Here is a 14,527-nt window from a genome sequence, read left to right as displayed (position 1 = left end):
CACCCCATGAGTGACTTCCACCATGAAATGTGGTTCCTTATTCCCATCTTCTAACCAGTTATTTAGCCTCCTTCCTCTTATCCCAGTGATTTCATTTCTTTAAGGAATTTTTACCATGGATTTCTCAAATGTCTTATGGAGGTGTAAGCAGGCTACATTCATGCAGGTGTCCTATGTGCTCTTGGAGGCTTTCAAAAACCTAATTAAAGTACAATTGCTTTAAAAAAATAATAAAAAATAAATAAAAATAAAATGATTCATTCTGCCATGGTCTGTTCTGTTCCTTTGGCCACTCTTCTGTCTTCAAGAGCAGTTTCTGCCAGCTTGTGCTATGTCGGTGCCAGGGCTGCTCATTCCTCACCTCCTAGATTCTGGGGAGTTTTTCAAGGCTGGGACTGTGTTTGTCACCTACCAAGCTCTTGGTGCTGGGGCAGTTCCAAAGATTTTGGACTACGTAATCCAGACATTCAATCCTCAAGGGCCTGTGGCCCTGGATGCATAGTTCTGGTGACTTGTTCCTGTTGTCATCTCATCATTTGGTTGCTTTGCTCTGTTCTCCCACTGGTGCTTCAGTCCAGCACGGATTATGTCCTTTGTTGCAGGTGTTTTCCACAGCTCCATGATGTGGGGCATGGCTGGACCTGAGCTGCCTGCTCCAGGCAGGCAGGTAATGCAGAACACCACGCTTCACACTCCCTATGATGCCTTCTGCTTTCTGCGTCCGCCTGCCTCACCTGGGCAAACCACGGTGACGTCCCAAGGCCTTGGGGACCTCTGGAGGCCTCATTCTTGTTTCTCAGCTGCCCTCCAGCTGAGAAGTGTGCTGGGTGAAAGAAACTGTGCCAGAAGGTTTGTACAAATAACCAGATCTTTATTATCTTTGTCATCACTTTGGCTGGTTACTATGGACAGAATATATTTACGGTTCTGTTTCTAAAAAGTCAGACACGCCAGCTACTCTAAAAGAGAAAGTACCAAATAACTTCCTTTATTAATCATGTATGTTTAAGGGAAAGGCTTTAATTTGTATGTATACAGAGAGGAAACGTTCTGTGCAGTGGTTTTGGACAGAACAGAAAAACCTCAATATCAATGTTTACAAAACAGAAAGATCACAGGATTTAGGGGATCTATTTGTCAGCTCAAAGAGGAGATTTAGTAAATGAATGTGGAAGTGTTTATTGCTATAGTATAGCTCCTATTTGGGCTCAGTCCTGCAGTTCTACCTCATGTGTGTGCTCTTAAATAACTGGGGAAAATAAGCAATCAGGAAATAACCAAGAAGCACCCAAGAAACTTCTACGTATCAGCTACCTGGACATGGATCCGGGACACTGCTAGGCTGCAGTAAGAGGGACGGGCAGCCAAGTTCCCTAGATTTGAACATACTTCAAAATATAGAGCTGGGAAAAATATAATAAAAAAGTACAGCAACCTGGATTTACATTCAAAATCCAACTTGGATAAACAGTTTCACAGATGTGTTAGTTCTGGAGCTCCTCTGCAAGAGCTGTAGCTGACAGGAGCAGCTGGCTGGCAAGAGTGAGCGCTGTCTAATTAATTAAACATGAGCTATAAATATTCAAGTATCACTAGACATGGCCTGATTCTGTCCTTCTTCCCTGCAGACCACAGACATCAGCCTCCTGCTGGTTTCATTAAAATTAGGGGGTGAGGTGCTGCTTGGTGCAAAGAAGAGTTAAAGAATCAGGACGACCACACAGAGCAGCAATTACAAAGTCTAATAATTTTCTGGGAGGTTGCTCAGGGCTAGGTTTTTAAAGGGATTAACAAAAACTGTAACAGCTGCTGAGCTCTGTCAGGTGCTAAAGTATATTGGTCAGTACCTAGGTGCCTTTAAAAACCTGTCCCCAGGGTAGTTTCCTCATTTAACAGGGTGGGGAGAAAAAAAGGAAAAAAAAAAAAAAAGGGGGGCGGGGAGAATTGGTTAAATGTCAGTGAATCACTGAGCCAGACTCTGGTATAAGCCTGTATTCCCTTCAGGACACTGCGGGGACTTCCAGACTTACACATGTGCCTTCAGGAGCCAGCACGCTAAGACAGTTCCCGATGTTTTTTGGCGTATTTGGTGCAACCCCTGTGCTTCTGCAAAGGGTGCATGGGTGCAATCCTGCCCACTCCTTCCTCCCGTGATGAAATCCCCTTGTAGCCAGAGCGTTGGCCAAGAGGTTTGGGCTCGGGCAAAGCTCAGCTGAGAGACAGCAGGATGGCAATGGTGGTGGGTGGCTCTTGGATCCCTGCCCGGCAGCTCATGTTCGCTGTTGTGAGTGCTGGCTACGGGATAGGGCTGTCGGCGTGGGTCTTGCTCCAGGTGCAGCAGCAGCATGTCATGAAATCCGGCACAGCTCCGTGAACGATGCTAAAGTTGGGGCTTACAGGGAGTCTGCTAGAAACGTGCTTTTGTCGTGCAGAGGCTGGTACTGGATCCTGCTTCCTTGGCGGGTGGTGAGGCAGAAGAAGGTCAGTGTGGTGAGCAGCAGAACAAGTCCAACAAAAACAAAAGCTGCGAACATCAGGCTGGCTGCTCCAGGATTCAGGATTTTGCTCCAGAGAGTGCCCTCTTGGCTGTTATAATCTGCCAAAAGAGAAGTAGCTCATGAGGAATCTGCACATGAGCCTGAAAAGTTTAAAACTATATGTTAAAAAAAGCATACCCTTTGCTGTGGTCCTGTTTTCTGCAGTGGTGGTACCATAAGCTACAGTTGTGACTGCTCCTTCTGAAGGGGCTTCCCGTTCTGTGCAGACAGGGAAAAAAATTAGTTAAGCCAAAATCCTTAAAAGAAAAGAAAAAAAAAAAAAAAAAAAAAAAAAAACACTGGAAAATTAGCACTTTTTTTTTTCTTAGTTCCTCCTACCTCAGTAACCTGAACAGAAATCCTGATTGCATCAGCACGGTTATAAATAGATTGCTCCAGGCAGCTCCATGGGCAAAGTCCCCCTCCTCTACAGGGATCTATTACTTCACTTTTGCATTTGCTTGTTCATTTGAACAAGCCAGAAGGAATAATGTGGTAGAAAATAAATACACTTGCCCAAGGAAGGAGGATTTTGACTACATTTGGTATTACATTTACCCTCCTACCACGCCAGGACTGTGCAGCCCCTGCAGAAATGTGTGGCATGCACAGATTGTGCTGGCCCAGGCAGGAGATGCCAGACCCAGGTGTTTGGTGACATTTTGTGATGTTCAGAGGCTCACAAAACACTTCTGACTTCACTCACAGGTGGTAGAAGGGACCAGCATCTCTCAAAATATTTGCCAATATTACTTAGTCAAGGGAACAGCTCTTTCTTGGGCAGGATGAACCCCATTTTCTGGAGCACCTCGTATCCCAGCTGGTCCCTGCCTGTGCAGGAAGGAGCATGAATATCCCTGAGAGCAGGCAGTGACTGGAGGAAGGAATCAGCCATAGCAGCTACAGGCCAAAAAAGAGCTTTCTGCACCACTTGTGAATGTCCACAGGCCACCACTGTCTTAGGTGATGCTCTTGTGAAGCACCACCTGTTTCCAAGTTGCAGAGCAGAGCCAATGCTCCTGTCCCTGCCGTGCCCTCAGGGCATCCCTAGATGATGCTGGCTGCCCAGGGCAGCAGGCAGTGATTCCTAGGTGCTTCCCACCAGCTGGCATTAGCTGTCTTACTTCCCTTCCTTTCATCCAAACTGCTGCAATACGCCCTCAGAGTCACAGGACGGATTTCTGCTACTTCACCTGATTTATTGATGGTGTAGGTCGTTTCCATGCCAGCATGGATGTGGTCGGCTACGTGGCAATGCAGGAGCCACGTCCCAGGGTTTTCTGCCACCAGCTCAACTGTTTGGAATGTCCCAGGAAACAGGTCATACACGTCTCCTCTGTGGTCCTTATCTGTCTGTGGCAAGGCAAAATCAGCATCGTAAGGGTCTTGCCTTACTGCACTCAAATACCCCACCCCCGGCACTGAAATATTCCAGTCTGACTTTTTGCTCCTTGAGGCAGATTAAATGCTCCTTGTTATATGCTTCTAGTGTGTCCCACAGAGAGAAACTAAGGCCTGTGCACAGCCTCCATTTAATCAATTAATTAACCACAGGAGACTCCTCCTAGGGACTTAGGGTGCTGGTTGAGCACAGGTGTCACTTTGAAAGACAGATTTTTCAGGTAGTCTTACCAGTGTCAAGCTGTCACAACATCAAACCAGTCTGTAAGCGGGCATAACTCTGGTTTCCTCCCTCTATCTTCCCTTATAGCCATGGGAAAATAAGTATTTTAACCTACCTGACCTCTAATAGTGACATTTGTTCAGGTTCTATAACAGAACATGAGTGGTAGAAGCTTTGCAAGGATCCCCTTCATTTCATGTCTCCTTCACATGCAAACCTCCCCCTGATCTCAGCATCAGCCCAGGACTGTATGTCCAAGCTGCAAAAATAGGCTAGAACTTGGACTTCTTTTTTTGAAGAAATTTCCCATCACACTGTAAAAGTTTTACTTTGATTCATTTTACCTTGAAGATGAAGGTCTGTGCGTGGAAGTGCACTGTATGTATATCCACTTCATTGCCCATTCCTATCAAGTACCAGTTCGTTGTATCGCCTTCGTTCATTGTTAGGCCCAGCAGACTGTTATAAATCTTCCCGTTGATTGCTGGAAGAATGACAAAATTGGTCTGATTAATATCTGGCCATGGCATGGGTGACGATAACCTTCAGGCAAGAAGAACAGGTGACTGGGACATGTGGCAAGGCAAGGGCTCTCTGTAGTGACTGCAGAGAGACAGCCACATTTTTGTTTCAGTCTCCAAACAGTTTGTCATCTAAGGGTACAGCAGCAACCACTTAGCTGTCTTGTGAAGCACTGGGTAAGGTTTTCACTTGGTGGGATCAGACTCCTGAACAAACAGGATTTTGGCTGAGGAGCTACATGGGAAAAGAGGGAAGAGTTGTTGCCTCAAACGAGTAGAAATCTGGAGAAGCAGAAGTTTGCTTTGCCAGGGCCATTCCTGTCCCCATTTGTTCTGGCCTGTTTGGCTCCTGGGCTGGTTGCTACTACATCCAAGTTTTTCAAATGTCATCCTTGTGCTCCTACAAAGTGAGCCAACAAGGAAGGCAGCTCCCAAACATCAAGGGAAGTCTGGCAAGGCAGCCTTTCCCCATGAGGTTAAGGTTGAATTAGCTTGTCACAAAAATATCTTAGCTGGACCTCACGAAATCTTTTTGTTTCCAGTTGCTGCAGTTTATAAAGATGTCATGTGGGTGGGTAATTGCAGGCCAAGTCAATGTCTTCCTAAAAGGGCTGTGAAAAATAAACCTCTGTCCTCTTGGCTGCTGCCACCTAGTCCTACATACCATGCTTGCTGTTGCCTTCTACAAAGTCCTTAGTGGAATTAAAATCATCAGGGTTCTTATGAAGGTATGTTTCAATGTTTTCTTTCAAATACCAGGATTTGTTTTCATCAAACACCATAAACAGGAGAGTAAATTCGCGATTAATGTCTTTCCTCAAACCATTTTCATCCAAAATTCCTTTTCTGCAAACTACAAGAGGCCCAATGAGACCACTGTATGTGTCCTGAAATGAAATAAATATTTATATTACAGATGTTCTAGTTCATCCAGTTATGAAAAAAGTACAGATAATCTACATATTAAATAAAGATGAAATATTTCATTACTATATTATCATATTATCATACTATTGTTACTACATCTAATTAGATATATCTTTCTTTGGACATACTACTCCCAGAATTTAATGTCCCCGTGTTAATGTACCAAAGTAATGTTTTGTCTTCACCCAAAAATCCCTTCAACTATTCTTTAAGAAGAATCACATTACCATAGTGCATCCCTAGGATTTTAGTAGATCAAATTACCCAAGTATATGCAACTGTTACCAAAGGCAACAAAACATCTAGCTCGGTAAAACCTTCCTCAAGCCCATGGTCCTTGCAGAAATGAGAAGCAGGATGCTTTATATTATGCAAGATAGCATACTTTATCTGAAACTATCTAATCTTTATTGACCATTTCTTGATTACCTTTACAAAATTTACTGTTGAATAGTAAACCCAAGTGATACAGTTTGGATCTGTTTTGCCAGGACCGGATCGCTCTGGAACGTTCCACCTGTAGGTGTTTATTTCCCCTGGGAAAAAAAAAAAAAAAGAAAGAAAGAAAGAAAAAAAAAGTTTTACCAAGAACAGCTGAGTATTAGAGGCTTTGAGCAGTATGTAACTGAGACCCACTACCCTCCTCGTCAAAAAATGATCTGCATCAAAGCTATCTGTGGAAGCACGCAGGAATGGCATGCGGATGTGTTTCTGCATTCCAGGAGGTCGGCAAGGTTCAAGTGGTGTAAAGGAAGGCAGATATCACCTGTGAAAGATCTGCAGATGGTGCTGTAACCGGTGGCAAGGGGGAGCAGAGATTCCCTGACCTCTAATTCTAAAAAAGAAACAATTTGATGGGCAAATTATGTGCTTGGGTGAGAAACAGCTCTCTATATTGAACACAAACACACCTACACTCAGATGAACTGTCTGTGCTGTGTTTCCCCATTTTTAAATGAATAATTATTTATTTGCTGGTGCTCCAGCAAAAAGGGCAAGAGGCCAAGAATTGGTCAACACCTTGTCCTTCCAAGTGCTGGACAAATGCTGAACCAGACAGTCTGTCTCTTCCCCAAATTTATTCCAGGGTGACAAAACCTGATAACACCTGGTAATGTGATACAAGTCAGGGGAAAAAAAAGGAAATCCTGGAACTGTTGACTGTGGTCTTGGTACTGCCATAACCCAAAAGCTGCCAATGGCTGTGAGCATTGGAGCAAAGCAGTTTTCAAGCTTAAATGGCTGTGAATTGTCTGAGCTAGCTTTGTATCACTGAGCCACTGCACAGTTTTGGCGGTTCATGCAATAGTGGGTGTTACAGTATGGCAATAACTAAAAAAAAAAAAAAAAAAAAGATGACGCTCAAATATCATATTATATAGCATGAGTCTCATGTAAATGATGCAATACCAGTTAATCTTACAAGCATCTTCTGCACATTACAGCATGGGTTTATTGACCTCACAGAGATCAAAAAGGCTTTTAAGGCACAAGACTACAGTAGTAGGACAGCAAACACCAACAAGAAACCCATCAGTCTCAGAGGCATTCTTGCCCTGGAGACATACACCAGGAAATAATTTGTCATCCACTTTTATCTAACCTACGTGCCATCTTGTCTTTTTTTGAGGGGCTGATGTGAAAAGAGCCAGGCCATGGTCCTGTGCAACTTCCTGGTTCCTTACTCCTCCCTTTGGGATATTTGGAGGCTGTAGGGAGAGAGATCTCCACTCTACTTAAAACCCAAGGTACTTCAGATGGCATCAATGTTCAATCTTTGAAATGCAAGTGAAGTGTGTCCCATGAAAGGACTGATAAAAAAAGATGAAAACGGATGTTTTCTCCCTTTTTTCTCCTGGTTAAATAGAGGAGTAGAGGGAACAAAAAGAGGGGAGGGGACAAAGCTCTGGCAGCTGAGAACTGTTTGTGGCTTAGGCACCCAGGGGCCTACTCCCTGCACCTCTTTACTGCCCTACACAGTCTCATTAGGAGCTGGCAGCACTTTGGGGAACACAAGGGTAGTAGGACATCAATCTGAGCGATGACAGCTTCGCGATTTAGTAGGACTGGATGGGATCTGGTGAGCTGGGCCCCGGTGAGCAGTCAGCATGGCCTGGTGGAGGCAGCCAGCGAGGCCCTCTAGGTGCTGGGGGAAGCAAAGTACCCAAGCATTTTTCTGGTTTTGAGGGATTTGTTCTCCTTGTTGACTGTTACTTTCAAGCGCCTAATGAGCCTTCTCTAGTTTATGCCAAGCCTGCTCCCGTGTGGGCACAGGAGACATTACAGCAGCGAACCCAGCATTGCACCTCCACCATCGACAAGTTGGGTGTACAGTAAGGAAGAGGAAGAGTTAACATTGCTGACTGCAACTATCCCCAAGTTCCCATTTTTAAAACTTTGTTAGAGCATCGCTCTTGATTTAAACGCTGGTTTAGGCTTCACCTGGCCGTGATTTTGGGCCTGCTTCTGCATTTTTGGAGGTTGTCCAGTGATGCTACATTCCTGCTTCTACCCCTGATAGGAACAAAGGCTCGTTCTTTGCCCCAACATGCTCACTTGATCAAGAACCAACATGCACAGCAACACAGAGAATCATATCTGAATAAACGTTGAGAGTATTATGCCTGGGAGAACATATAGGTATGAATAAGCTTGAAAGAGGGAACATCATTCCTGTGTTAAAATACTTTTATATACGGCCTTTGTAGCTCAAAGAAAAAAAATATGAGCAGCCTTACCTGGGAGGGTAATTGGTGTCTCAGGTTGTTCTTCACAACCCACTTCTTCTACACCGTGTGCACTCACTGAATAAGGCCTGCTGGCTTTGTTCTTAAACACGATCAGCACAGAGTCACCAACCTCGGCATGGAGTAATGGCCCTAAATTAAAGCAGAAGACGCCGGTGATTAATGCTGCTCTTCTGAATTTCAACAATCTTCCAATGGCTTTGGCCTCGGAAAGGAGCCATGGGCTCCCTCAAAACCTTCAGGCTGCTCTGACTTTCAGCAAAGCAATCGAAACCAATCTGCTATCTCAGCTGATGAAAAATTACATATATATACATACACCTTTTTTCTTTTTTGCTAATCAGAATAACTGTTCATTCTGGAAATAGGTCTCTGGACAGCTTGTTTCAGCTTGTTTTTCAGGAAAACTTTTGTGAATATTTTATATATCTTTCAGAATTGTGTTTCCTAAAGTGGTAATAGCATTCCCCTCCCCCCCCCCCCCCCCCCCGAAATATTAAACTATTTTTTTCAGTATTGTACCAGGGAGTGCCGACTATTTTATGATCAGTTCTTGCCTACTTCTCATCCTATAAAAAACAGGAGCTGATGCTTATTTTATGATATATATAAAATTTTGTCTTGTGCAATTTCAGGTACCAATCTAGCCCCTTAATACTGAGTTAATCTACCTACAAAATCTTCCCCCGTACCACATGGTTTGATGTTAAAGTGAATCCTGGAAGTTTGATTTTTGAATCCTCCCTGTTAGTGCTCCTTCAGAAACTCCTTATTCCATGTTAGGGAATAAATTATCTCATCTGAAAACCATCTTTACACGCAGCAGTTATACGGACTGGTTGTAAAACCACTGATCGCCTGGAATAGGTATCAGCGTCACCTCTTTTCTTTATTAACAAAGCTGTAAAATCTTTATTTTGGAAATCAATCCTCTCATTTATTATGCTCAGCCTGTGAGCCATGAGAACTACTTGCCCAGGATTTCCAGGTGTTCCTCCTCCTCTGTCCGCACTTTGCGCTGCGTAAAGTTGCCATTCGTGTACTCCCTGTAAACCACCTTCTTGTATTTTGTACCAATTAGGTCTTCACCTTGGCTCAGAAAAATGTGCCCGTAACTGCAAAATAAAAAGGCAAAAATTAAAAGTGCCAAACCTTATGTATCTAAAAGCTAGTAAATGTTGTGTTATTCATAGTAGGTGTGACAAGAATATACAGCTTGGTCCAACGTGGTGATTGAGGGGAAGCCCTACGTGCTGCAAGAGGTTTTATACAGCAAGTAATAGCAGTGATAATCCTCAATAAATGCACACTGTCTTCAAACAAGTACAGCTGGGGATATATTGTACTCATCACAAACATCTGGGGACACAAATCCTTCAGCAGAGCTGACAGACCAGAAATGAGGTTCAAGCTACGTGTGACTTTGGCCAGTGCTTCCTCCAGCCCAGTAAAAGACTCTATCTTTCCCTGCAGACCTGAATCCTGTTACCACGATGCCTGCTTTCACTGGCTTGGATATTAGTCTTATCGTGGATATGATGTGCCAGCAGAGGACACTCGCAACCTCTCCTCTGAGCTCGCTACATCCTTGCTGCCCTTCTCCAAGCTCCCCCTGGCAGCAGAGTTGCAAGGCTGGCTCACAACACACAAAACACAAGCAACAAGCACCCAGGAGTACAGCTCACTCTAGTGAAATACTGTGTGTACAGCAGCAGCCTTTTGACAGTGATGTTTTCTGACAGTTAATATTTTCTTTAGGCACTCCTCTCTCTCTTCAGGTGTATTTTCTGTTGATTCCACCATACTCGTGCTTTTTTTACAGGGTACAGCTTCCCAGCCACAATTTCCAGGTTGTTGTTTTTTGTTTGTTTGTTTGTATTTAAAATATAGAATCATAGAATCATAGAATATCCTGAGTTGGAAGGGACCCTTAAGGATCATCAAGTCCAACTCTTGACACCGCACAGGTCTACCCAAAAGTTCAGACCATGTGCCTAAGTGCACAGTCCAATCTCTTCTTAAATTCAGACAGGCTCGGTGCAGTGACCACTTCCCCGGGGAGCCTGTTCCAGTGTGCAACCACCCTCTCTGTGAAGAACCCCCTCCTGACGTCCAGCCTAAATTTCCCCTGCCTCAGCTTAACCCCGTTCCCGCGGGTCCTGTCACTAGTGTTAATATGTTCCTTTCTCCTTTATTTATGTATTTATCTACTTATTTATTTATTTCACCAAATAGTGGTCTCAAAGACCACTGGATCACATGTCTTCTGCACACTTTCTGTTCCTTAGCACAGAGCAGTGTAGATGTGGCTCACTCAAGGCTGTTACCACAGATGGATTTAGGGACTTGGAAGCCTTCCGTGGTTCAACAGCATGATGAGACAGAGACAAAAACATGTGCGTATGCTGTCTAGTCTGCTCTGAGAGGTTATCATTTTATAAATATGTTTACCTCTCTAAGAGTGCCTCCTAAGAAGTACTAGGCTGGCTTCATGAAAGGAGACATCTATGCCCCTCCTCCACCATAACTGGGCCCCACACCCAGCAGCCTTTTTTTGCTTCGCGTACCTTTCCTCATTGCTGCTGATGTTGTAAATATTTGGTTCTGAGCTCTTATTTGAGGCATAGTCCCACTCCACCTCCTCTGCTGCGATGTAGAAGATCCTCATGGTGTTGTGCCGCTGCTGGGCTCGGGTGGCATTGCGGCAGCTGCTGACCTCGTAGAGGTGTTTCATCCCCCCGACAAAATGATCAAAAGTCCTGCAAACCACCTTGAATGTGCCTAGAAATGAAAGCTCTTGAGATGTAAGTAATTCTGGAAAATAAACAAGCAGGCTGGAAAATTAGGTCCTGCGCCTTGTACATCATTGCTTTGTCTTCCAAAAAAAACACCCTAGTCAGTGGTGCTGTATGGAAATCCAGTCAAGGGGGTGTTTATATCATCCAGAGCCCATTGGCTTTGAAAAAACTAAGAGGACTGAAAAGGAAACCAGTTGGCAAGATGGATACACACCAGTCATCTCCTTTAGGTGCCCATGTGCTCCATGGCAGCAAGACATCAGAGGATGGATGTCCAGGCACAGCCATGCCCATGGAGAATATCAGGAGAAGCATGGGTAGCGTGGCCACAACATGGGCTGAGAGCAAGGGACAAACTTAGTCAGAGGCTGCTGAAAGCCACTTAGTGCTAAGGGACACTTTCCCAAAAATCTTGAGATGGTTTTGATTGGTGTATGGTTTCTGATGGTATTGGTGTGTGCTCTGCGCTCAAGGCACTGACCCAGTGCCTCTTCAGAGCAGCTCTGTGCTTTCGCCAGTGGAAAGCTTCAAATGAAGTGGCAAGATTGGAGGCCAAACCACCACAGGGTGAGTTTTCTGTGGCTCTGATGGTCTAAGGTTGCAGTAACAGCAGGGACATCTTTTGGCAGGCCTGTGTGCAGATTTTAACATTTGTTCTCCCCCTCCCATTTGCTGCAGCAGAAGTTGACCACAGCATGGTCCTGTGTAGCTCCACCTGCTAGCACTCTTGTGAAGGAGGAAAGCATTTACACAGCTGTTTAGTGCATGCAAAAGTTGAGAAGTCCACTGAGTTATTTGTGTCCAACTTAACGAGTCAATGATGGAACAAAACTGGAAGCATAACTTTGTCCTGGATAGATCTCAGTCCATTCCTTGTGTTTCTAGGGCAAAGATGATGAAAGGTAAAATAACTTGCAGTTAAAAAATAAAATAAAAATAAAATACAGCTGTTGGTGATTGTAAAGATCTGATAATTCATTCATTTTCCCTTGTGGTCGGTAGAGAGTTAGCTGGCAAAAAACAATGAACTCCTAGACTATATTGTTCAGTGTAATTTCTGCCATGCAGTTTCATGACAGACAGTGGAAATGTATGGGACAGACACAAGAAAAGAATCTGCTGCCTCGTAGACACAGCAGTGCTGGAGGTCTAACCATGGCATGGTGTGTGCACACAAGGCCAACAGATATTTCTATTGAGTGCTCCAGCCAAGGATGGCTTTTGGCAGAGCCTTGCACAACTCTCATGATTCCTTTGATTTAAAAACTTGCATCAGTGGGAAGAAAAGTAACATTGCACTCTGGCTTAGAGCTTCTCTGAAGTATCTCCAATGAATAAATCTCCCCTACAGCTTTGAAGAACAAATCACTGGATTAGACATGAAAATAAAAAGTATCCTTTATGTGTATACTTCTGAAGAACCTCTTAAAGACCAGGTATTACTGAAGTTCTAAAACACCTTACATGATGCTGACTATCTGCAAAGCAGTGAATTTTGTCTTTGATAAAAAAGCATTTTTGAGAGTTATGGAAATTCTGTGAGCATCCCATTAGCTGTCTGCCTGCCTGCTGCACTGCCTATCCCAAGGTCATCAAAGCCTCTGCTCTTTGGTGCACATGTATTTGGTTTACAGCACCTTGCCAGAGAAGTAGCACAGCCTGAATCCTCAGCCATGTCAAGTCCCCACAGCCCAGACAGAATCAGAGAATGGCTGTGGTAGGCAGGGACCTCATAGTCCATCTGGTCCAACCCCTGCTCAAGCAGGGACACCCACAGCAGGCTGCCCAGCACCTTGTCCAGGAGGTTTTGAAGATCTTCAAGGAGAGGAGACCCCACAGCCCCTCTGGGCAACCTGTGCCAGCTCTCCATCACTTACACAGCACAGAAGTGCTTCCTGATGGTCAGAGGGAACCTCTTGTATTCCTGTTTGTGCCCATAGCCTCTTGTCCTGGCACTGACAAGAGCCTGGCTCCATCCCCTGTGCATGTCCCTACACTTTCAAGCTCCCTCACGCTCCCCGAGTAGGGCAGAGCATCTCACTGGCTGTTATTTAGGCTGCCTGATTTCTGCAAGTGCCACAACACCCAGATAAGCTCAGGAACGTACCCACACGGTCCGGCTGCATCAGTGCTGTTCCCGATAAGTGAGGAAACAAGGCCAGGCCGTCCCTCGTCGTCCCTCTCAGGTCAATGGTGTTTCCTTGAAACTGAACCCCGTGCATGTCGTAGTGACTGCCCAGCCCGATGAGGTGCCAGGAGACCTTGTCGTCCTTGCACATGGCCAGGCCTGGCAGGTTACCAAACAAGTAGCCATTGACAGCTGGAGGAGAAGAAAAGAGCCTGGTCGGTGGCCTGTGGGTTGTACCTCAGCACAGAGCCTCCTGCCACCTCTGCGGCAAGGGGCTCAGAACCAAGCAGGTCATAACATTAATTAAAGAGGCGTTTTGTGAAGTGAAGTTAGCACTGGATAACACCACATTAATGCTTAAATGCTGTTCTTACAAACTCTTAGCTTCTACATTTCTTTTTAGCCTATAAGATACCATAACAGCCCTCAACAGAAATGTAGAGATACTTCTCCAAGCTTTCCAGGGTGTTTCACAGATGCCAGTTACATATATAAATTAGGAGCCTCCTTTCAATTTGGAGAAAGATCATTAAGGCCATGGAGTGGGCCATAAAGAGTCCGAGTTGTAATTTCAATTCTGACATAGCCTTCCCACGTGATTTTGGCTTTTGATTTCTCCTTTTACTTCCAAAATGTAAACGTCCAGAAGGGTTTTGTGGAGCTTCCTAACTTTGGGAATTTTTCTGTGATCACTGGGTCAAAGATATTAAGGCAGAATAAAACTTCAGCATTAAATATCACCTTATAACAGAAAAATAAAATAGGACTCAGAAAACCCAGAGGCGAGTTTATGAGAAATGTATTGAAAGAGGAATAATCACTGCAAGGTGCCTGATGTTTGGAGATATCATGCCTACATTGTCTTCACACACTTTTTGCTTGGTAGTTCACTCTTCACTATCAGCATATATTCTCAGTGCTCTCAGGAAAATCAAAGCATGATGAGATTATATGATTTGATCAAGTCTGACACATCAGGAATATATTTGAGGATGTCTGTGCCAAAGTCAGATATTTACATAAAGAAGTGAAGTTTAAAACTATTACTGGCCTCTCCCCTAGTCTTTATCCCTCTGCCAGAGGTCACTGCCCAAGCAGAGCAGAGGATGAACCTTCATTATCAGAGTCAGTGTCAAAGCTGGCAGCTAATTTTAAATCACCAGTGAACATAATCTTTTTCTGCAGTTGCTGTTTGACTCTGGCACTATGCCTTTTTATATATCTAGGTGTTGTATCTAAAACCTA

At 44.4% G+C, this 14,527-nt stretch overlaps 1 protein-coding gene across 1 annotated transcript in view; it reads right to left on the bottom strand.

Moving 5' to 3' along the window:
* Positions 1 to 2,393: 2,393 nt before the first annotated feature.
* The window catches only part of HEPHL1 (hephaestin like 1), a gene marked incomplete at both ends in the record, with an annotated part of 32,631 nt that continues 20,497 nt past the window's right edge, over positions 2,394 to 14,527 (bottom strand). The window contains 10 exons of the mRNA XM_084306832.1: positions 2,394 to 2,596; positions 2,676 to 2,756; positions 3,731 to 3,890; positions 4,506 to 4,645; positions 5,347 to 5,569; positions 6,039 to 6,145; positions 8,348 to 8,488; positions 9,332 to 9,471; positions 10,924 to 11,137; positions 13,262 to 13,474. Of these exons, the coding sequence (XP_084162958.1) occupies positions 2,394 to 2,596; positions 2,676 to 2,756; positions 3,731 to 3,890; positions 4,506 to 4,645; positions 5,347 to 5,569; positions 6,039 to 6,145; positions 8,348 to 8,488; positions 9,332 to 9,471; positions 10,924 to 11,137; positions 13,262 to 13,474 (1,622 nt within the window). The remainder of the gene's footprint in view (positions 2,597 to 2,675; positions 2,757 to 3,730; positions 3,891 to 4,505; positions 4,646 to 5,346; positions 5,570 to 6,038; positions 6,146 to 8,347; positions 8,489 to 9,331; positions 9,472 to 10,923; positions 11,138 to 13,261; positions 13,475 to 14,527) is intronic.

The sequence above is a fragment of the Netta rufina genome (genome assembly GCF_964035555.1).
Source record: "Netta rufina genome assembly, chromosome: 1".
Classification (NCBI taxonomy): Eukaryota; Metazoa; Chordata; class Aves; order Anseriformes; family Anatidae; genus Netta; species Netta rufina.
The sequence above is the reverse complement of the archived record's forward strand: the minus strand, read 5'-3'. Positions and strand labels throughout refer to the sequence as shown.